Source organism: Bos grunniens, chromosome 8 (genome assembly GCF_055505025.1).
Source record: "Bos grunniens cultivar Pamir isolate PY7600 chromosome 8, Bosgru_T2T1.0, whole genome shotgun sequence".
NCBI lineage: Eukaryota > Metazoa > Chordata > Mammalia > Artiodactyla > Bovidae > Bos > Bos grunniens.
Window position 1 is genome coordinate 83,173,831 of NC_141172.1, and position 22,807 is coordinate 83,196,637.

Consider the following 22,807-nt stretch of genomic DNA (forward strand, 5'->3'; position numbering starts at 1 on the left):
TGAACTTAATTTAGATGACAATTAAATCTACTATTGTGGACATAATCCCTTAGAAGGAATGGAGCAGCACTCATAGTCAACAAGAGAGTCTGAAATGCAGTACTTGGGTGCAATCCCTAAGATGACAGAATGATCTAGGTTCAATTCCAAGGCAAACCATTCAACATCACAGTAATATAAGCCTATGCCCCCAAAAATAATGCCAAAGAAGTTGAAGCCAAACAGTTCTTTGAAGATCTACAAGACATTTTAGAACCAACACCAAAAAGAGATATCTTTTTCATCACAGGGGATTGGAATGCAAAAGTAGGAAGTCAAGAAACACCTGGAGTAACAGGCAAGTTTGGCCTTGGAGTACAGAATGAAGCAGGGCAGACTAACAAAAGTTTTGCCAAGATAACTCACTGATCATAGCAAACACCCTCTTCTAACAACACAAGAGACGGCTCTACATATGGACATCAATGGATGGTCAATACCTAAATCAGATTCATTATATTCCTTGCAGCCAAAGATGGAGCTCTACATAGTCAAGAAAAACAAGACCGGGAGCTGACTGTAGCTCAGGTCATGAGCTCGTTATTGTAAAATTCAGACTTAAATTAAAGGGAGTAGGGAAAAACACTAGGCCATTCAGGTATGAACTAAATGAAATCCCTTGATTATACAGTGGAAATGAGAAATAGATTCAAGGGATTAGATCTGATGGACAAAGTGCCTGACAAACTATGGATGGAGGTTCATAACGTTGTATAGGAAGTGGTGAACAAAACCATTCCAAAGAAAAGAAATGCAAGAGGGCAAAATGGTTGTCTGAGGAGGCCTTACAAATAGCTGAGAAAAGAAGAGAAGCAAAAAGTAAAGGAGAAAGGGAAAGATATACCCAAGTGAATGCAAAGTTCAAAGAATAGCAAGGAGAGATAAGAAAGCCTTCTTAAGTGAACAATGCAAAGAAATAGAGGGAAACAATAAAATGGAAAAGACTAGCAACTTCTTCAAGAAAATTAGAGATACTGAGGGAACATTTCATGCAAAGATGGGCACAATAAGGGACAGAAACAAGTATCTAAGAGAAGCAGAAGAGATTAAGAAGAGATATCAAGAACAAAGAAGAACTATACAAAAAAGATCTTAATGATCCAGATAACCATGAAGGTGTCCTCACAAACCTAGAGCCAAACATCCTGGAGTTGAAGTCAAGTGGACCTTAGGAAGCATTACTACAAAAAAAAACTAGTGGCGATGATATTATTTCAGCTGAGATATTTAAAATCCTAAAAGATGATGCAGTTAAAGTGCTACACTCAATATGCCATCAAATTTGGAAAAGTCAGCAGTGGCCACAGGACTGGAAAAGGTCAGTTTTCATTCCAATCCCAAAGAAGAGCAATGCCAAAGAATATTCAAACTACTGTACAATTGCCCTCATCTCACATGCTACCAAGGTCATGCTCAACATCTTTCAAGCTAGGCTTCAACAATATGTGAACTGAGAACTCCCAGATGTACAAGCTGGATTTAGAAAAGGCAGAGGAACCAGAAACCAAACTGTCAACATCCACTAGATCAGAGAAAAAGCAAGAGAATTTCAGGAAAACATCTACTTCTGCTTCATTGACCATGCTAAAGCCTTTGACTGTGTGGATCACAACAAACTGTGGAAATTTCTTAAAGAGAGATGGGAATACCAGACCAACCTATCTGTCTCCTGAGAAACCTGTATGCAGGTCAAGAAGCAACAGGTAGAACTGGGCATGGAACAATGGACTGATTCAAATTGGAAAAGGAGAATGTCAAGGCTGTATACTGTCACCCTGCTTATTTAACTTTTATGCAGAATACATCATGTAAAATGCCAGGCTGGATGACTCACAAGCTGGAATCAAGATGGCTGGGAGAAATATCAACAACATCAGATATGCAGATGATACCACCCTAATGGCAGAAAGCGAAGAGGTACTAAAGAGCCTCTTGATGAAAGTGAAAGAGGACAGTGAAAAAGGTGGCTTAAACTTAACATTAAAAAAAAAACTAAGATCACGGCATCTGGCCCCATCACTTTATGGCAAATAGATGGGGGAGAAAATGGAAATAGTGATGGACTTTATTTTCTTGGACTCCAAAATCACTGCAGACGGTTGATTGCAGCCAGGAAATTAAAAGATGCTTGCTCCTTGGAATAAAAGCTATGACAAACTTAGTGTATTAAAAAGCAGAGACATCAATTTGCCAACAAATGTCTGTATAGCCAAAGCTATGGTTTTTTCCAGTAGTCATATTCGGAAGTGAGAGTTGAACCATAAAGAGCACTGAGCACCAAAGAACTGATGCTTTCAAACTGTGGTGCTGGAGAAGACTCTTGAGAGTCCCTTGGAGAGTAAGGAGATCAAACCAGTCAACCCTAGAGGAAATCAACCCTGAATATTTATTGGAAGGACTGATGCTGAAGCTGAAGCTCCAATAATTTGGCCACCTGATGCAAAGAACCAACACATTGGAAAAGACTGTGATGCTGGGAAAGACCGAAGAAAGGAGGAGAAGGGGGCAAAAGAGGATGAGAATGTTGGATGACATCACTGACTCAATAGACAAGAGTTTGAGCCAAACTCCAGGAGATAGTAAAGCACAGGGGAGGCTGGCATGCTGCAGTTCATGGGCTCACAAACAGCCAGACACAACTTAGTGACTGAACAACACCACCAACAGTACATGGAAGCAACCTAGATATCCATCACCAGATGAATCAAGAAAGATGATGTGATATATACACAATGGAATATTAGTCAGCCTAAAGAGGAACAAATTTTATACAGTTGTAATGAGGTGAATGTGGAGAAGGCAATGGTACCCCACTCCAGGGATGGAGGAGCCTTGTAGGCTATAGTCCATGGGGTCGCTAAGAGTCGGACACGACTGAGCGACTTCACTTTCACTCTTCATATTCATGCATTGGAGAAGGAAATGGCAACCCACTCCAGTGTTCTTGCCTGGAGAATCCCAGGGATGGGGGAGCCTGGTGGGCTGCTGTCTATGGGGTCGCACAGAGTCAGACACGACTGAAGCAACTTAGCAGCAGCGGCAGCAGTGAGGTGAATGAACCTAGAGCCTGTTATACAGAATGAAATACATCTGAAACATAAAAACAAATAATGCATCTATATGGTTTCTAGAAAAATAGTACAGTTCTACTACACAGAAGTAAAGAACGGACTCATGGACACAATGGGGGAAGGAGAGAGAAGGTCGAAGTGAGGAAGTAGAATCGCCATCTGTACACTATCATGTGTAAAATATATAGCTAGTGTGAAGCTTCTATTTAACACAGGGAGCCCAGCCTGGCACTCTGTGACAAACTAGAGATGTGAGATGGGAGTGAGGAGGGAGGCTCAAGAGGCAGAGGATATATATATATAAAATTATGGCTGATTCATGTTGTTGTACAGCAGAAATCAACACTACACTGTAAACCAAGTTGCTGTTGAGTTGTTCAGTTGCTAAGTTGTGTCCAACTCTTTGCGACCTCATGGACTGTAGAATGTCAGACTCCTCTGTCCTCCACTATCTTCCAGAGTTTGTTCAAATTCATGTCCATTGAGTCGGGGATGCTGTCTCATCTCCAACCATCTCATCCTCTGATGCCTCCTTCTCCTCTTCCCTTCAGTCGTTTCTAGCACTGAGCACCAAAGAACTGATGCTTTCAAACTTTAGTGCTGGAGAAGATTTTTCCAACGAGTTGGCTCTTCACATCAGGTGGCCAAATTATTGGAGCTTCAGCAACAGTACTTCCAATGAATATTCAGAGTTGATTTCCTTTAGGACTGACTAATTTGATCTCCTTGCACTCCAAGAGACTCTCAAGAGTCTTCTCCAGCACCACAAGCCTAAATCAATTCTTCAGTGCTCAGCCTTCTATACAGCCCAACTCTCACATTTATACATGACTACTGGAAAAACCATAGCTTTGAGTATACAGACCTTTTCTGGCAAACTGATGTCTCTGCTTTTTAATATGCTGTCTAGGTTTGTCATAGGTTTCTTTTCAAGGAGCAAGCGTCTTTTAATTTCATGGCTGCAGTCAGCATCTGCAGTGATTTTTGGAGCCCAAGAAAAGAAAATCTGTCACTGCTTCCACTGTTTCCCCTTCCATTTGCCATGAAGTGATGGGACTGGAGGCTATGATCTTAGTTTTTTGAATGTTGAGTTTCAAGCCAGCTTTTTCACCCTCCACTTTCACCCTTATCATGAGTCTCTTTAGTTCCTCTTCAGGTTCTACCATTAGAGTGGTATTGTCTGCATATCTGAGGTTGTTGATATTTCTGGCAATGTTGATTGCCGCTTGGGATTCACCCAGCCTGGAGTTCTTAATGGCTTGGATAACCACAATGGTGTGGTCATTAACCTAGAGCAGGACATCCTGGACTATGAAGTCAAGTGGGCCTTTGGAAGCATTACTACAAACAAAGCTAGTGGAGGTGACAGAATTCCAGCTGAACTATTTCAAATCCTAAAAAATGATGCTGTTAAAGTACTGCACCTAGTATATCAGAAAATTTGGAAATCTCAGCAGTGGCCATAGGACTGGAAAAGGTGTTGTCATTCCAATCCCAAAGAGCAGTGCCAAAGAATGTTCAAAATAACATATAGCTGCACTCATTTCACATGGTAACAAGGTCATGTTCAAAATCCTTCAAGCTAGGCTTAAGCAAGATGTGATGCTAAATCCAGCCTGTACATCTGTATTTTCTCAGTTCACGTATTGCTGAAGCCTAGCTTGGAGAATAACCGCTTTACAATATAGTGTTGGCTTCTGCCATACAACAACATGAAAGCAGCTGTATGTATACATATGTCCTCGCCCTCTTGAACCTCCCCTCCACGCCCCCACCCCATCCAACCTCTCTAGGTTATCACAGACTACTGCATTGAGCTCCCAATGTTATACAGCAACTTCCCATTAGCTTTCTATTTTACATATGGTGATGTATGTTTCAACGCTATTCTCTTGATTTGTCCCTTCCTCCCCTTCCCTCACTGTGTCCTAAATCTGTTCTCTAAGTCTACATTTCAATTCCTGCCTCACAAATAGGTTCATCAGTAGCAGTTTTCTAGATTTCATATATATGTGTTAAGGTATATTTTTTACTTTCTCACTTATTTCACTCTGTATAACAAGCTCCAGGTCCATCCACCTCACAAGAACTGACTTAAATGTGTTCCTTTTTATGGCTGAGTAGTATCCCATTGTATATATGTATCACAACTTCTTTCTGCATTCATTTGTCAGTGGACATTTAGGCTGCTTCAGCGTCCTAGCTATTGTAAATAGTGCTGCATTGAACACTGGGATGGGCAGAAGACCTAAACAGACATTTCTCCAAAGAAGACATACAGATGGCCAATGACACCATGATAAGATGCTCAAGACAGCTCATTACCAGAGAAATGAAAATCAAAACTAAAATGAGTATCACTTCACACCAGTCAGAATGGCCATCATCGAAAAATCCCCAAACAATAAATGCAGGAGAGGGTGTGGAGAAAAAGTAACCCTCTTGCACTGCTGGTGGGAATGCAAACTGCTACAGCCACGATGGAGAACAGTATGGAGATTCCCTAAAAAAACTAGGAATAAAATTACCATATATCGGCTGCTGCTAAGTCACTTCAGTGGTGTCCGACTCTGTGTGACCCCATAGACGGCAGCCCACCAGGCTCCCCCATCCCTGGGATTCTCCAGGCAAGAACACTGGAGTGGGTTGCCATTTCCTTCTCCAATGCATGAAAGTGAAAAGTAAAGTGAAGTCGCTCAGTTGTGTCCGACTCTTAGCGACCCCATGGACTGCAGCCCACCAGGCTCCTCTGTCCATGGGATTTTCCAGGCAAGAGTACTGGAATGGGTTGCCATTGCCTTCTCCATCCATATATCTAGCAATCCCACTACTGGGCACATATCCTGAGAAAATCATAACTGAAAAAGACCTTTATTATATGGTTCTGAATATTCTTCCTTCTTAATCTCTTCTACTTCTGTTAGGTCCTTACTATACCTGTCCTTTATTATGCCCATTTTTGCATGAAATGTTCCCTTGATGGCTCCAATTTTCTTTAGAGACCTCTAGTCTTCCCCATTTTATTGTTTTTCTCTATTTCTTTGCATTGTTCATTTAAGAAGATGTCCTTATCTCTCCTTGCTATTCTCTGGAACTGTAAATTCAGCTGGGTATATCTTTCCCTTTTTCCCTTGCCTTTTGCTTCTCTTTCCTCAGCTATTTGTAAAGCCTCCTCAAATACCACTTTGCCTTCTTATATTTTTTTCTTTGGGATAGTTTTGGTCACTGTAACACTGTACAATTTTATGAACCTCTGTCCACAGTTCTTCAGGTATTCTGTCTACCAAATCTAATCCCCTGAATCTATTCATCACCTCCATTGTATAATCATAAGGAATTTGATTTAGGTCATACCTGAATGGCCTAGTGGTTTTCTCTAATTCCTTCGATTTGAGCCTGAACTTTGCAATAAGGAGCTGATGATCTGAGCCACAGTCAGCTCCAGGTCTTATTTTAACTGACTGTATAGAGCTTCTCCATCTTTTGCTGCAAAGGACATAATCAATCTGAAATCGGTACTGACCATCTGATGATGTCCATGTGTAGAGTCATCTCTTGCTCTTCCCCAGTAGCATACTGGACACCTTCTGACCTGGGAGGCTCATTTTTGGTGTTGTATCTTTTTGCCTTTTCATACTTTCCATGGGTTCTCCAGGCAAGAATACTGGTAGGCATTGCCATTTCCTTTCCCAGTGGAACACATTTTGTCAGAACTCGTTAATATGACCTGTCCATCTTGGGCGGCCCTGCATGGCCACCCATAGCTTCAGTGAGGTATGCAAGCCCCTTCTCCATGATAAGGCTGTGATCTATGATGGGATTATTAAAGCAGTTATCCTCCAATTTAAAAATATGTTAAAAAATAAATAGGAAAAAACCCAATATGGTATTGGCACAAAAACAGACATACAGATTAATGAAACAGGATAGAAAACCCAGAAATAAACCCAAACACTTATGGTCAATTAATCTACAACAAAGGAGGCAAGATTACACAATGGAGAAAACAGAGTCTCTTCTTCAACCAGTGGTACTGGGAAAACTGAACAGCTACATGTAAAATAATGAACTAACTATATAGAAAAATAAATGGATTAAAGTCCTAAATGGAGCGCTGGATAATATAAAAATCCTAGAACAAAATACAGGCAGAACACTCTTTGACATAAGTCGCAGCAACATTTTTCTGGAACTATCTCCTGCAGTAATTTAAATAAAAACAAAAATAAACAAATGGGACCTAAATTGAATGGAACAGCTTCTGCACAGAAAAGGAAACCATAAAAAAATGGAAGACAACCTGCAGATGGGGAGAAATATCTGCAAGTGATGCTACCAACAAGGGATTACTCTCTAAAATATACAAACAGCACATACAACTAAATAACAAAAGAACTCAAGTAACCCAATCAAAAACTGGGCAGAAGACTTAAATGGACCTTTCTCCAAAGAAGACACACAGATGGCTAACAGGCATATGAAAAGATGCTCAGTACCACTAATTATTAGAGAAATGCAAATCAAAAGTACAATGAGGTATCACCTCACACCAGTCAGAATGGCCATCATCAAAACATTTACCAGTAACAAATGCTGGAGAGTGTGTGGAGAAAAGAAAACCCTCCTACATAGCTGGTGGGAATGTAAATTGGTGCAGTCACTATGGAGAACATTATGGAAGGTCCTTAAAATAACTAAGAATTGAGTTACCATATGATTCAGTGATCCCACTCCTAAGTATCTATCTGGAGAAAACCATACTTTGAAAATACCTGCACCCCAATATTCACCACAGCACTATTTATAATAACTATTCAATATCACGGTAATCCAAGTCTATGCCCCGACCAATAACACTGAAGAGGCTGAAGTTGAACAGTTCTTTGAAGACCTACAAGACATTTTAGAACTAACACCCAAAAAAGATGTCCTTTTCATTATAAGGGACTGGAATGCAAAAATAGGACGTCAAGAACCACCTGGAGTAAAAGGTGAATTTGGCCTTGGAGTACAGAATGAAGCAGGGCAAAGAGTTTCGAGTAACAGAGTTTTGCCAAGAGAACGCACTAGTCATAACACACACCCTCTTCCAACAACACAAGAGAAGACTCTACATATGGACATCACCAGATGGCCAACACCGAAATCAGATTGATTATATTCTTTGCAGCCAAAGATGGAGAAGGTCTATACAGTCAGCAAAAACAAGACCGGGAGCTGACTATGGCTCAGATCATGAACTCCTTATTGCCAAATTCAGACTTAAATTGAAGAAACTAGGGAAAACCACTAGACCATTCAGGTATGACCTAAATCAAATCCCTTATGATTATACAGTGGAAGTGAGAAATAGATTTAAGGGGCTAGATCTGATAGACAGACTGCCTGATGAACTATGGACAGAGGTTCGTGACTTTGTACAGGAGACAGGGATCAAGACCACCCCCAGGAAAAAGAAATGCAAAAAAGCAAAATGGCTGTTTGAGGAGGCCTTACAAATACCTGTGAAAAGAAGAGAAGTAAAAAGCAAAGGAGAAAAGGAAAGATACACCCATTTGAATGCAGAGTTCCAAAGAATAGCAAGGAGAGGTAAGAAAGCCTTCTTCAGCGATCAGTGCAAAGAAATAGAGGAAAACAACAGAATGGGAAAGACTAGAGATCTCTTCAAGAAAATTAGAGATACCAAGGGAACATTTCATGCAAACATGGGCTCGATAAAGCACAGAAATGGTAAGGACCTAACAGAAGGAGAAGATATTAAGAAGAGGTGGCAAGAATACACAGAAGAACTGTACAAAAAAGATCTTCACGACCCAGATAACCACGATGGCGTGATCACTCACCTAGAGCCAGACATCCTGGAATGTGAAGTCAAGTGGCCTTAGGACACATCACTACAAACAAAGCTAGTGGAGGTGATGGAATTCCAGTTGAGCTCTTTCATATCCTAAAAGATGATGTTGTGAAAGTGATGCACTCAATATGCCAGCAAATTTGGAAAACTCAGCAGTGGCCACAGGACTGGAAAAGGTCAGTTTTTATTCCAATCCCAAAGAAAGGCAATGCCAAAGAATGCTCAAACTACTGCACAATTGCACTCATCTCACACACTAGTAAAGTGATTCTCAAAATTCTCCAAGCCAGGCTTCAGGAGTACGTGAACCATGAACTTCCAGATGTTCAAGCTGGTTTTAGAAAAGTCAGAGGAACCAGAGATCAAATTGCCAACATTTTAGATCATCGAGAAAGCAAGAGAGTTCCAGAAAACATCTATTTCTGCTTTATGGACTATGCCAAAGCCTTTGACTGTGTGGATCACAATAAACTGTGGAAAATTCTGAAAGAGATGGGAATACCAGACCACCTGACCTGCCTCTTGAGAAACCTATATGCAGGTCAGGAAGCAACAGTTAGAACTGGACATGGAACAACAGACTGGTTCCAAATAGGAAAAGGAGTACGTCAAGGCTGTATATTATCACCCTGCTTATTTAACTTATATGCAGAGTACATCATGAGAAACACTGGACTGGAAGAAGCACAAACTGGAACCAATATTGCTGGGAGAAACATCAATAACCTCAGATATGCAGATAACACCACCCTTATGGCAGAAAGTGAAAAAGAACTAAAGAGCCCCTTGATGAAAGTGAAAGAGGAGAGTGAAAAAGTTGGCTTAAAAGTCAACATTCAGAAAACTAAGATCATGGCATCTGGTCCCGTCACTTCATGGCAAATAGATGGGGAAACAGTGGAAACAGTGTCAGACTTTATTTTTTGGGGCTTCAAAATCACTGCAGATGGTGATTGCAGCTACGAAATTAAAAGACACTTACTCCTTGGAAGGGAAGTTATGACCAACCTAGACAGCATATGAAAAAGCAGAGACATTACTTTGTCAACAAAGGTCTGTCTAGTTAAGACTATGGTTTTTCCAGTAGTCATGTATGGATGTGAGAGTTGAACTATAAAAAAAGCAGAGCACTGAAGAATTGATGCTTTTTAATTGTGGTGTTGGAGAAGACCCTTGAGAGTCCCTTGGATTGCAAGGAGATCCAACCAGTCCATCCTAAAGGAGATCAGTCCTGGCTGTTCATTGGAAGGACTGATGTTGAAGCTGAAACTCCAATACTTTGGCCACTTGATGTGAAGAGCTGACTCATTTGAAAAGACCCTGATGCTGGGAAAGATTGAGGGCAGGAGGAGAAGGGGACGACAGAGGATGAGATGGTTGGATGGCATCACCAACTCAATGGACATGAGTTTGAGTAAACTCCAGGAGTTGGTGATGGACAGGGAGGCCTGGCATACTGTGGTTCATGGGGTCGCAAAGAGTCAGATATGACTGAGTGACTAAACCGAACTGAATGGATTTATAATAGCCAAGACACGAAACAACTTAAATGTTCTTCCACAGTAAAATAGATAAAGAAGATATACATATACACAAAAGCAGACATACATACATACATACAATGGAATACTGTTCAGCCACAAAAAAGAAATTATGCCATTTGCAAAACATGGATGAATCCAGAGATTATCATATTAAGTGAAGTAAGGCATAAAGAGAATGGAACAAATACAGGATATCATTTATATGTAGAATCTAAAAAGATACCAATGAACTTATTTGCAAAAGAGAAATAAACTCAAAGACATAGAAAACGACTTATGGTTACCAAACAGAAAAAGGATAGAGGGATAAAATAGGAGTTTGGGATTAACATATGGACATCACTATATATAAAATAGATAACCAACAAGGACTGACTGTATAGCATAGGAAACTATACTCATTATTTTGTATTAACCTTTAATGGGAAAGAATCTCAAAAAGAATATATACACTGTATATATATACACATGTGTGTGTGTTTGTGTACAAATATATGTGTGTATATTTGTATAACTGAATCATTTTGCTATATGCCTGAAATTAACACAACATTGTAAATCAACTATATTTCAATAAATATTTTTCAAATGCCCAAACAATTCACCACAGTTAAAAAATAAAAATAAAAAGCATGAGCAGAGAAAAAATACAAAAAACTAGGAAAATTGTACAATTTATATTGCCAAAAAATGGCTATAAAGCTATGCTGGATATAGTAATTAAAAATTAGCACATCAACAGGAAAATGTTTAAGAAATAAACAGTTCAATAAAAAAGAAATATAGATGAATTACAAACAAAAAAGATGTTCTACCTCACTTATGAGAAGAAAGCTTGTAAAACTAAATTTTAGTTATCATTTTTTAATCACATTTGTAGAAATGCAAAAAGTTTGATGACATACTCTATTTGTAAGGTTGTAGAGAAGAAACACACACTCTTAGACTGCTGGCTCTTACCTAAGGTACCTCCAGAATCCCACTACTTCTTGTAAGTAACTCTCTCACGATCATCATCCCTGCTAGGATTACAGAAATAGCTTCCTATATTGTTCCTGCTTTCACTACTACACCACTAGAGCTTATCTTCAAAACACAGACTTTTCTTTTAAACTGTAAAAACTGTAAGTCAGAACTATGATTTTGACTCAAAAGAATAAAAATGAAAACCTTGGGACTTTCCTGGAGACTCAGTGGTTAAGATTTCACCTTTCAACGCAGGGGGTGTGGGTTCCATCTTTGGTCAGGGAGCAAAGACCCCACATGCCTCATGGCTAAAAACCCAAAACACAAAACAGGAGCAATACTGTAAGGAATTTAATAAAGACTTGAAAAAAGTGGTCCACATCAAAAAAAAAAAAAAAAAAAAAACCTTAAAAAAAAATGAAAACCCTCTGAATCCCCCAGTGAGAGAGATAATGTGCTCATGAATTGGAAGACTCATTTTGAAGAAGATGCCAATTCTCCTCAAATTGAGGTATATTACAGATTCTATAGAGTTAGTGCAGTCAAAATCAAAATCTCAGCAGGTTTTCCTGAGATCAACAAGCTGATTTTCAAAACTTTCTATAGAGAAGCAAAGAACTTTGAATCTCCAAAACACTCTTTAAAAAAGTAGGAAGACACATGTTATTTATTTCAACAGTTACTGTAAAGAGACACTCATCAAGAAAATGTGGTATTAGCAAAAGGATTTAAGATCATCAGAAATGAACAGAGTCCACAAAGATATAAAAAGTAGACTTGTGGTTCCCAAGTGGGAGCAGAGACAGGGGAGGGAAGGACTGGGAGTTTGGGATTAACAGATGCAAACTATTATATATATGATGGATAAACAACAAGGTCTTACTGTGTAGCACAGGGAACTATATTCTATATCCTGTGATAAACTATAATGGAACAGAATATAAAAAAGAATGTACTAAATATATATATATATATATACACACACACACATATATATATATTCAACTTAGTCAATTTGTCATGCAGCAGAAATCTGTAAATCAACTATACTTCAATAAAAATATTTAGAAAATAAAAAAAGAAGTAAACAGAATCCAGAAACAGATCCATACGTAGGATGCTAGTTGATTTCCCTCAGAAATGCTAATGCAATTCAATGGAGAAAGCATACTCTTGTCAACAAAGGGTGCTGACAGGAACGTACCCAAAGGTAAAAATCACAAACAAGGCAAGTGTATGTTCTTCTACTCACAATATTTAGATTCCACTGCTAGCACAGAATACTAAGACCCTCAGACACAGAAATTCTTAGCTTTAGATTGGGCCTAATAGAACATACTTTGTCCTTTCCTGATTGGCAACAATTATACTGAATAAAATTTTAAAGCTGATCAAAAAGGATACTGCTGATAAAAGAAACAAATACTTAGAAATCCTAAGAGAATACTATAAACAAGCTTATATAAATACATTTAAATAAAAATGAACAATTTTCTATGAAAATGTAATGATGAAAGAAAAAAATACAAATCCACCATAGACTTATGACCAATAAATACTGAAAATCTTCATGCAAAAAGTCTTCATAAGGTCCTAAGTCATAGGTGAGCTTTACAAAACCTACACATAAACACAATTTTCTCATCTACAATATTATTAAAGGAGCAGGAAAATGTCCCATTTCCTTTCATGAGATTATGACCATGCCATGATACCGTAATTGGACACAGAAACAAGAAAGTATATGTAGTTCAACTTGTGAATACAAAAATAAACATCCGAAATACAGTACTAGCAAAAAGTCCTAGGAAAACATGTAAGAAGCAACTTACCAAACTTATTAGCAATTAAGGTCTACACGGATTTTAGTACGCTGTTGTTACTGCTGCTAAGTCGCTTCAGTCGTGTCCGACTCTGTGCGACCCCATAGACAGCAGCCCACCAGGCTCCCTCGTCCCTGGGATTCTCCAGGCAAAAACACGAGTGGGTTGCCATTTCCTTCTCCAATGCATGAAAGTGAAGTCGCTCAGTCGTGTCCGACTCTTAGCAACCCCATGGACTGCAGCCTACCAGGTTCCTCCAACCATGGGATGCTCCAGGCAAGAGTACTGGAGTGGGTTGCCATTGCCTTCTCCGTTTAGTACACTAGAAAATCTATTATATTGTTTACAGTATTTATAAAGGAAATAAGCTATAGTTTTTCTCCAATAGATAACAAAATGTGTGTGTGTGTGTGTGTGTGTGTTAGTTATTCAGTCGTATCCAACTCTTTGCAATCCCATGGACTGTAACCTGCCAGGATACTCTGTCCATGGAATTCTCCAGGGAACAATACTGGAGTGGGTAGCCATTCCCTTCTCCAGGGGATCTTCTCAACCCAGGGATCAAACCTGGGTCTCCTGCATTTCAGGCAGGTTCTTTAATCAACATAATTTAATATGCATTCATGACTAATGTAAAATCTTAGCAAACTGGTTCCTGGAAGTAACCTACTTACCCTGACAAAGGTTACCTATCAAAGGCTGACAGCAAACATCACAGTGAATAGTAAGACAGTGTATATATTATCCCTCAAGATTGACTTGATTTATTTCTAGTTTTCCTTTTCCATTAATATATGTATGCTTCTTAGACTTATAAATCCAATACAATGCAGAATGGAGAAAGAATAAAGAGCTCACCTGAATTATGTTCATTTTCTGCTTTTGGGAGAGTAGAGAATTGTGGTTCAGCTGAGAGGACAGAAAGAAGATGGATGTCATGAGATTTAACCTGTTGTATAGCTCCCAGATTCACCTCCCCAAATCTCAGCACCCCAGTTGGGGATCATCTTCCTTATTTTCCTCATCTTCCTCTGGGCCTTGAAAAGGCATGAGAGGGATCATGTACAGGTGGCACCACCTCTCTTTGTGTGACTCTGAGATGACCATGAGGATTACATCTGTGGTTTTTTACCAAGTGAATGTAAACTTTTCTCAACTGTTTAAAAATAATACATGTGTCCTTCTAACACAAATAAATAAAAACAAGAGATTTAGTTTAATCAAATACACCAAAGAATAAGACACTATTCTTTCATTAAAACTAACTTAGCAGAAAAATACTCAGTATGAATCATTTATCTATTTTTCTTACTATTAATACTATTATTTACCCCCTGGTATAAACAATCCACAGAAAGCCTAGATAGGATGCTATAAGGCAATAATTTTAAATTGTTTTAGCTGTGATGTATTTGTTAAAAGGCCTTTTTGATAAGATGCTTTTGGTGACTAACCTATGACAGCATCGAGTGCACTGTTCTCCTAATTCTGTCACAAACTGAGTTTCCCTGGACAAATTACTGAACCTTTCAGGTTCAATGTCTTTAAAGTTTTCAAGAGAGTTAAAATAGACGACCTTGGAAAGCCCTTCACATATTATCATCCTGGGATCCTGTGAGGTCAGGATGTCACAAGTGTCACATGTGATGGACACATCTGACAGCAGCACAGCATCTGTAATAAGTGGGGCCATTCAAGGGGAGGAGAGACAGCATTTCCTCCCTCTGCTGGTTATTTCTTACCCCTAGCCCTTGCCCTTACAAGCTATCCAACAAAATGTCTCTTCCTGAGTAGCCTGCCCCTGGACCACCTCAGCTCACTTTGCTCTTCTCAGCAATGGCCCAAACTCCCCAAGGTCAAGAGTTTGGTGGCTTCTGGAGGTGGCATCATCACCAAGACTGGCTCATTCTGAGCAGGGGGATTAAGAACAGCTTCTGATCTTGCAAATTTAGCATCTACTCCTTTCTAGGCCCAGTCTGTCTCTGCTAGGAGATTCTGGAGCGAGGTCTAAAGTCTTATGCATGCTCTCTTCCAGGTAAGACTCCCTTTTATAGAGACTCCCTGCTTCCAACCTCACAAGGATGGCTTTATTTCAAGGTAAGTGGGATGTGGATCTAAGAAACAAATTCATTTTAGGAGCAAACGCCTAATTCTTGGAATTTATTATAATACTACACGTAAAAGAGAGACTTCCTGACAATGCAGAAGAGGCCAGGGACCGCTGTCTGCCCCAAGTGACAGGAAGAGACAGTAGAATTCCCAGAACACATCTGACACATGGTAGGATTCCATCTACATTCACGTTCCTTGTATTTCTGGAAACTGGGGGCAGGCCACTATATTAAGGGCTGTGAAGGCTACAATGACGGTTTTAGGCTGGTGTGATATTTAGATAAGCCTGAGGTTGTAAGTAAAGCACACCTACTCTCCAATCTGAATTCCCTCACCACTAACTTATGACCTGAGCACATCGTTCCACCACCCTGAGCCTCCCCTTTTGTTAAAGTGGTTGTGAGGTTACATAAAGCCGTCCAGTGAAAAAGAATAAAGTGTCTTCCAACTATAATAGCACTGGAACTTATGCAGTGCTCATTATCTGGCACTTGTGTAAATACTTTGCAAGGGATGACTTAGGTCTAAGTTTCAAAACAACGCCATGAAACAGTCATCATTAGTATCATTTTCATGAGAAACTGGACTCTTATCCAGGTTCCTTCTGTAACCCTGCTTCCAGGTGACAGACCTGGCATTTACCCAGGCTCTTCTGGCTCCGTAGCTAGGGTTCTCATTGCAGACCCATGGCCATCATCAGCGGTATAAATTCACTCTCTCTCCTGTCGCCGACATGGGCTTTTCCCCCTGTTAGGCTGCAGGCGAGGCCAAATCCAAGGTCCCACACAACCAGGCCTAGACTGAACACCTGCTCTTAACCGGACCAACCCGACCTGCACCCTCGGAGCCCGAGGGCCCGGGTCACTCCTTACTGGCCTTCCCCAGGCTGAGGGCCCGCTCGAGCATGTACACCAGCGTTGGTGGGAGTGCGTGTCAAAGATTTTCCGCTCTCATCCCTAGGCACAAAGGCACCCCCTCCCAGCTGACCCCCCGCCCCCTCGCACTCTCACCCCAGGTGCGCACCCTTCACTTTCCGAGCAGAACCCCACGTAACGACACCGCTCCCCTAGAGTTCAGAGACGAGTGAGGAGGCGGGGCTACGGCTGCACACGCGCTGAAGAAGCCCAGAATGCTCTTCCCAGAGTGCCGCGCGGTGAAACAGACGGATTCAAGACTACATTTCCCATAGACCTCCGCGTCCACAGTTGTGGTCTCTCTGGAGGCTTTTATGCATTTTAGAAAGCAGTAGAGCAGTGTCTTAAAAAGTAACCTGCCCAGAATCTCAAAGATCCTGAAGAGAACAGGTTAAATTTTAACTTAACTGCCAAATGCGACGGGTGGTCTTCTATTGGCTCCCGATTGAAATAGCAGTTTTTTCATAAAAGAGACAGTTTGGGAAACTTGAATATGTGTTCAGTTCAGTCTCTCAGTTGTGTCCTGACTCTTTGCGACCCCATGGACTGCAGCACGCCAGGCTTCCCTGTCCATCACCAACTCCAGGAGCTTGCTCAAACTCAAGTCCCTTGAATCAGTGATACCATCCAACCATCTCATCCTCTGTCCTCCCTTTCTCCTCCTGCCTTCAATCTTTCCCAGCACCAGGGTCTTTTCAAATGAGTCAGTTCTCTGCATCAGGTGGCCCAAGTATTGGAGCTTCAGCTTCAGCATAAGTCCTTCCAATGAATATTCAGGACTGATTTCCTTTATGATTGACTGGTTTTATCTCCTTGCAGTCCAAGGGACTCTCAAGAGTCTTCTTCAACACCTCAGTTCAAAATCATCAATTCTTTGGTGCTCAGCTTTTTTATAATCCAACTCACATCCATACATGACTACTGGCAAAACCATAGCTTTAAGTATACCGACTTTTGTCAGTAAAGTAATGTCTCTGCTTTTTAATATGCTGTCTAGGTTGTTCATAGCTTTTCTTCCAAGGAGCAAGTATCTTTTAATATCATGGCTACAGTCACCATCTGCAGTGATTTTAGGGCCCAAGAAAATAAAGTCTCTTGCTGTTTCCATTGTTTCCCCATCCATGTGTCATGAAGTGATGGGATCTGATGCCAAGATCTTCATTTTTTGAGTGTTGACTTTTAACCCAGCTTTTTCACTCTCCTTTTTCACCTACATCAAGAGGCTCTTTAGTTCCTCTTCACTTTCTGCCAATAAAGGTGATGTCATCTATGTATTTGAGTTTATTGATATTTTCTTCCAGCAATCTTGATTCCAGCTTGTAATTCATCCAGCCCAGCATTTCACATGATGTGCTCTGCCTATAAGTTTAATAAGCAGGGCGACAGTGTACAACCTTGACATACGTACTCCTTTCCCAATTTGGAACCAGTCTGTTGTCCCATGTCTGGTTCTAACTGTTGCTTGGAGTCCTGCTTTAATACCTAACATTTATTCCATCACTATGTTTTTCACATTTTTTTAATACAAAGAAAAGAATAGGCATTCTTTTTCCATCAATGCTCCCATTAAAACTCAAGGTTGCCAAAAGAAGTCAAGACACATTTTGGGAATAAGGCAAATAAGACATTTGAACATTGAGCACAGCGATACTATAAAAGAAAGTATTTGAGACAAACAGAATTTATCTCAGGAAAGGGAAAAGAGGAATTTAAAAAATGATTAATGTATGAAAATGCACACAATCCAAAATAAGAAAATGATTATCAAGAAAAGCACTGGCAGTTCCATGGTTAAGACTCTGAGCTTCCTTGGTTTGGTTCCCTGGTCAGGCAACTAAGCTCCCACAACAGTGCGGCAAAAACAAAAAACACGTATTTCTCAGAGATGACTCTGCTGCCACCTTAAGTAAACATCCTGGTTTGTTTTTAACCAAATTAGGTACATATGAGAATAATATTATAAGGACATCTTTTAACTAAATTGCATATATTGTGCTTGTTAACATCTGCAATATGTTACTATATTAACTAAATAAGAACTAATGTATTAATATATATTAATATTAACTAGATTCTAGTTAATATTAATATAAATCACTAGTAAATATTTGGAGACGGCAATGGCACCCCACTCCAGTACTCTTGCCTGGAAAATCCCATGGATGGAGGAGTCTGGTAGGCTGCAGTCCATGAGGTCTCTAAGAGTGGGACATGACTAAGCAACTTCACTTTGACTTTTCACTTTCATGCATTGGAAAAGGAAATGGCAATCCACTCTGGTATTCTTGCCTGGAGAATCCCAGGGAGGGGGGAGCCTGGTGGGCTGCCGTCTGTGTGGTCGCACAGAGTCGAACATGACTGAAGTGACTTAGCAGTAGCAGTAGCAATAAATATTTATATATTTAAAGTTAATATATTAACTATATGTAATTTAATTAATATTAATAAGGTCATATTAATTCACATCAAACATTTTTTCTATAACAATGATTTTTAAAGTTTGGTCCTATTCATAAGATGAAAAAAGGAATACAATCATCAAGTAGTTAGTGCAATTTACGTGAGCAGAGACATAAAGCGTCAGCAGCTTTCCTAGGAAATTCTCAGCCTGACCCGTGCCTGGAACACCCTGCCCCTGGTGCTCAGCCTCCTCAGTTCCCTGCTGCCAGGGTGGACAGGGCTCTGGGCCAGCAGAGAGGGCAGTGGGAGCATTTCAGCGGGTGCTAACGGGCTCTTCCCTTGCTCCCAGCCACCACCGCTGCCGCTCCATCTTGGCATCCTCTGGCCTCGCTATGCCTCGTTCAGGGAATCCACCGCAGTCCTGCGTCTGGGCGTGTTCTCCCGCCTTGCTTGGCTGGATCCGGAGGCGTCTCCCCGCCGGAGTGGATGTGCTAGTGCTCGACTGGGCGCGTCCTCACCTGCCCTGCAGGAGTCTGTGGGCGTGCTCCCACGCCTGGGTTTTGGTGTTGCAGAAACCAAGCACCACACTCGGGAGAGTTGGAGAACTCAAGTTTATTACGCCAGCGGGCCCAAAGGAGTTAACATTCTAAGCTCTGAGCCCAGAACAAAGGGGTTACAGAGTTTTTATAGAATGACTATAGTGGGCAACACTAGCTGCTAATAGGCTGGTTTAAACTAAGGGGTTTTGCACGCTTGTAAACAGCAATCAAGATGGGGAGGGGGATGCCTGACCTTTACATGGACAGGCATGATTAAGCAGGTTTGCAGGGGCTGGGCAGTTGCAAAGAGCAGGACAAGGGTGAGTGAGATAAGCTCCAGTTCCTAGTATTGTAAGTCCCCCCTTTCTGAGACTATATGACCTACGTGATCCAGACTTTGCAAGGAGTAAGCTGAGTTAGAGAGGCAGAAGGAGCAGGAGGTTATGTAAAATTTTAACTTTTCCTCTTCACTGGGAGACAGGATGGATTTCCCCGCAGCCGGGATCTAGGCACGTCTCCCGTGGAGATGAGCTCCTGCCACATCCCACACCCCACCCTCGACCCTCTTCCCTGGCTAGGCCCCAGGCCAGAGTGAAAGGAATTCAGGTTTACCTCAACTGGGTAAGGAGTCTTCTGTGTTGGTCAACTCCCAATGGTCATGGATATACCTCGTTAATCATATTGAATTTTCCATCTTTGCAAAAATGGACCCACTCAGTGTCATGTGGACTCTTTAGGAAGGACAAAAAAATGTGTTTTCCATAAACAATGCAGTTGGTTTGTTAATAATCAAATACCCTTCTTTTTCTTTAAATGCAGCTTTTAAGGTAAATACCATTGAACTTGTACTGGGAAAGCAAAATGTGACAGTTCAGTAGATGGTCATCCCGACTACATTTATTAGTGTTGTAATAAGCTTCGCAACTTGATATTTTATCATCCTTACATTCTGTGCTGAGCAGAGCTATTAAATAAGCCTGTTTTCTTTTAAACACTTCAGTTGTCCCTGTTTATTTTTTAATGTAAGTATATTTTAATGTTTCTCTTTAAATTATAAGTCCTTGCCGGATAATGGAATTTCCCTCTACTCTCCATCCCATCGTCCGTATAAAACCAGTATTAACTGATGTTGACTTCTAGACTTTATGTTAGAGCTAACTGCGTTTTCCAAAAAGCATGATCACTACTTATTTACTACTTGTTTTTGCACAAAGTGTCTCCTGATCCAGTTATCTGGTCGGGTTGAAAGTGAAGTGGAAGTCTCCAGTTGTGTCCAACTCTTTGTGACCCCAATGGACTGTAGCCCACTAGATTTCTTTGTCCATGGAATTCTCCAGGCAAGAATACTGGGAGCCATTCCCTTCTCCAGGGTATCTTCCTGAAGCAGGAGTTGAACCTTGGTCTCCTGCATTGCAGGCAGATTCTTTACAGTTTAAGCCACCAGTGAAGCCCATCTAGTCAGGCTATGTAGAACTAAAGCATTCTTTTTCTTGGCTGCATTGTAGGGGTATATCATGTTTATTTAATCAGTCTCTTTGTGACTGATGTTCAGTTTGTTTCCAGTTTTTACTTTTATAAATAATATATAGCACACATCATTGCCCATACATTTTTTGTATGTTTGTGATTATTTCTTTAACAGAAATGCCAAAATGATAGACTTGCCCAGTTAAAGTGTATACACATGGGAATTCCCTGGTGGTCCAGTGGTTAGGATTCTGTGCTTTCACTATCAAGGGCCTGATTCAGTCCCTGGGCAGGGGAATCAAGATCCTGAAAGCCAGATGGCATTAAAAAAAAAAGGTCATGTTTGTAAGGCAAGTGTGGAGAAAAGAGAGTGAGCCAGACAGTCAGTCAAGAAAAGGAAATTTATTAAAGGGAAACCAAGAAAGTGACTGGCCCTTGAGAAGAACCAGTGTCCTCTCTTCCTGACGGGGTCCTTCTTATACCTTGCCAATGAAAAATTCTTTGAGCAGGTGGTTAATTTTTAGCCTGCAGCTAGGGTCTTGTGGTCACGTAACCTGAGGTCTGGAATCTGGTGCTCGCATAGCCTTGAGAAAGTCGGCACTAGTGGGAAAACAGGATGTCTGCTTGAGCAATGCGATCAGTCTCAAGGGTCAATGTGACTTCATTCTTTGTGAGGTCAACATAATGAGCCATTTTAACCATGAGCCTCCATGTAGGCCCTGTCAATGTTAAATATTTAACAGACGCTAACAGTGAACTCAGTTCACTGTTCACTGATGGACAGGGAGGCCTGGCGTGCTGCAATTCGTGGGGTCTCGAAGAGTTAGACACGACTGAGCGACTGAACTGAACTGAACTGAACTGAATAAATTGTCCTCAGAAAAACTGTATCAGTTTATGTTGTTTTCTCACATCCATTCCAATACCAGATAGCAGATAACATGCATTTTTGAAAACTAATTATTAGTGATGCCATATGAATTGCTATTCATGTTGTGAAATGGAGTATTTATTTCCTGCCATATCAGTAAACAATGATGTCACAGTCATGAGTGTTGCAGCTCTTCTGTGTGAGCCAGTGAGTCCTAAGGGAATTCAGGAAGAAGAATATCTGCTATCTAATAGCCATCAGGCTGAGGCACTCCCTGTAGGGAGTGTGGAAACCCAAGATGCTGGCCACAGACAGCTGAAATGCATCTGAAAGGAATAATTTTAGTGAGCCCAGACCCTTGCATCTTCTCTTGCACAGAATAGTGCTAAATTCTTAACTTGAAACAATAATCTTTGATGTTCAGACTACCTGCCCCCTTTGTTGCAAATTTGAATATGGCCTGACTCCTTCCCCTTTCCTCTTCGGAACAATTCTCTGAGGGTCACTTGAGATGCTGTCTCCCAGGCTTGAAGTCCTAAACATTCCAACAATAACAAAAGAAACCAAAAACATAACTCTCAGTTTCTAGATTGTGACTAGTTTTAAGTCTACAGTGTTCTAATGGAGAGAAAATGGGCCATATATATATTTGTTCAACAAACATTTATTGAAAACCTGCTGTGCGGTAGACATGATCCTAGATGCTGGGATTTTAACAAACAATATTAAGAGATAAAAATCCTTACTCTTGTGGAGTTTATGATCAGGGTTGCTGTGGTCAGTTGTTAGGAAACAATGGGATACTTAAGGAGATCTAATAAAATACGAGCAGGGTTGTTGAGACACACCCTGTGACTAGTAGCTGTATGGAGCCATTCTCACCACAAGACCTATGGTGGGGGGCTAGGTATATAACTACAGCTTGGCAAGAAATTGCCCCAAGAGGAGCTATGGTCTTCAGAAGAGGAACATTAAAATGGCCAACTCAAGGCTTCGTGCAGAGGGCCAAAGAAATAAATACCCAAATTCTACTTGTTTTTCACCCTCTTGTCCTGTCCAGTAGTGATTATTTGTATCCTCCCTCTCTGTTTGGTTCCTAGAAGTGTATCCACATAGTCTCTTCCAAGTCTCCTTGATAATTTTCCAGTCCCAGACTACCAGTGAACTCATTGAATCATTAATCTTGAGTTAGTATGATTTTCAACAT

The 22,807-nt window shown here is 40.7% G+C and overlaps 1 protein-coding gene across 3 annotated transcripts in view; it reads right to left on the reverse strand.

Annotated features, from left to right (window-relative positions):
• Positions 1 to 16,554, reverse strand: part of ZNF782 (zinc finger protein 782) — an 89,390-nt gene extending 72,836 nt beyond the window's left edge. Inside the window, exons 1-2 of one of the 3 annotated variants that reach the window (XM_086315565.1) lie at positions 16,420 to 16,554; positions 14,156 to 14,206 (exon numbers count right to left, since the gene is read on the reverse strand). In XM_086315565.1, coding sequence (XP_086171691.1) covers positions 14,156 to 14,170 — 15 coding nt within the window. In that variant the 5' untranslated portion in view covers positions 14,171 to 14,206; positions 16,420 to 16,554. Of the gene's footprint in view, positions 1 to 14,155; positions 14,207 to 16,040 lie in introns of all 3 variants that reach the window. The other 2 variants (XM_086315566.1, XM_086315567.1) reach the window with 2 other exon arrangements.
• Positions 16,555 to 22,807: the final 6,253 nt, after the last annotated feature.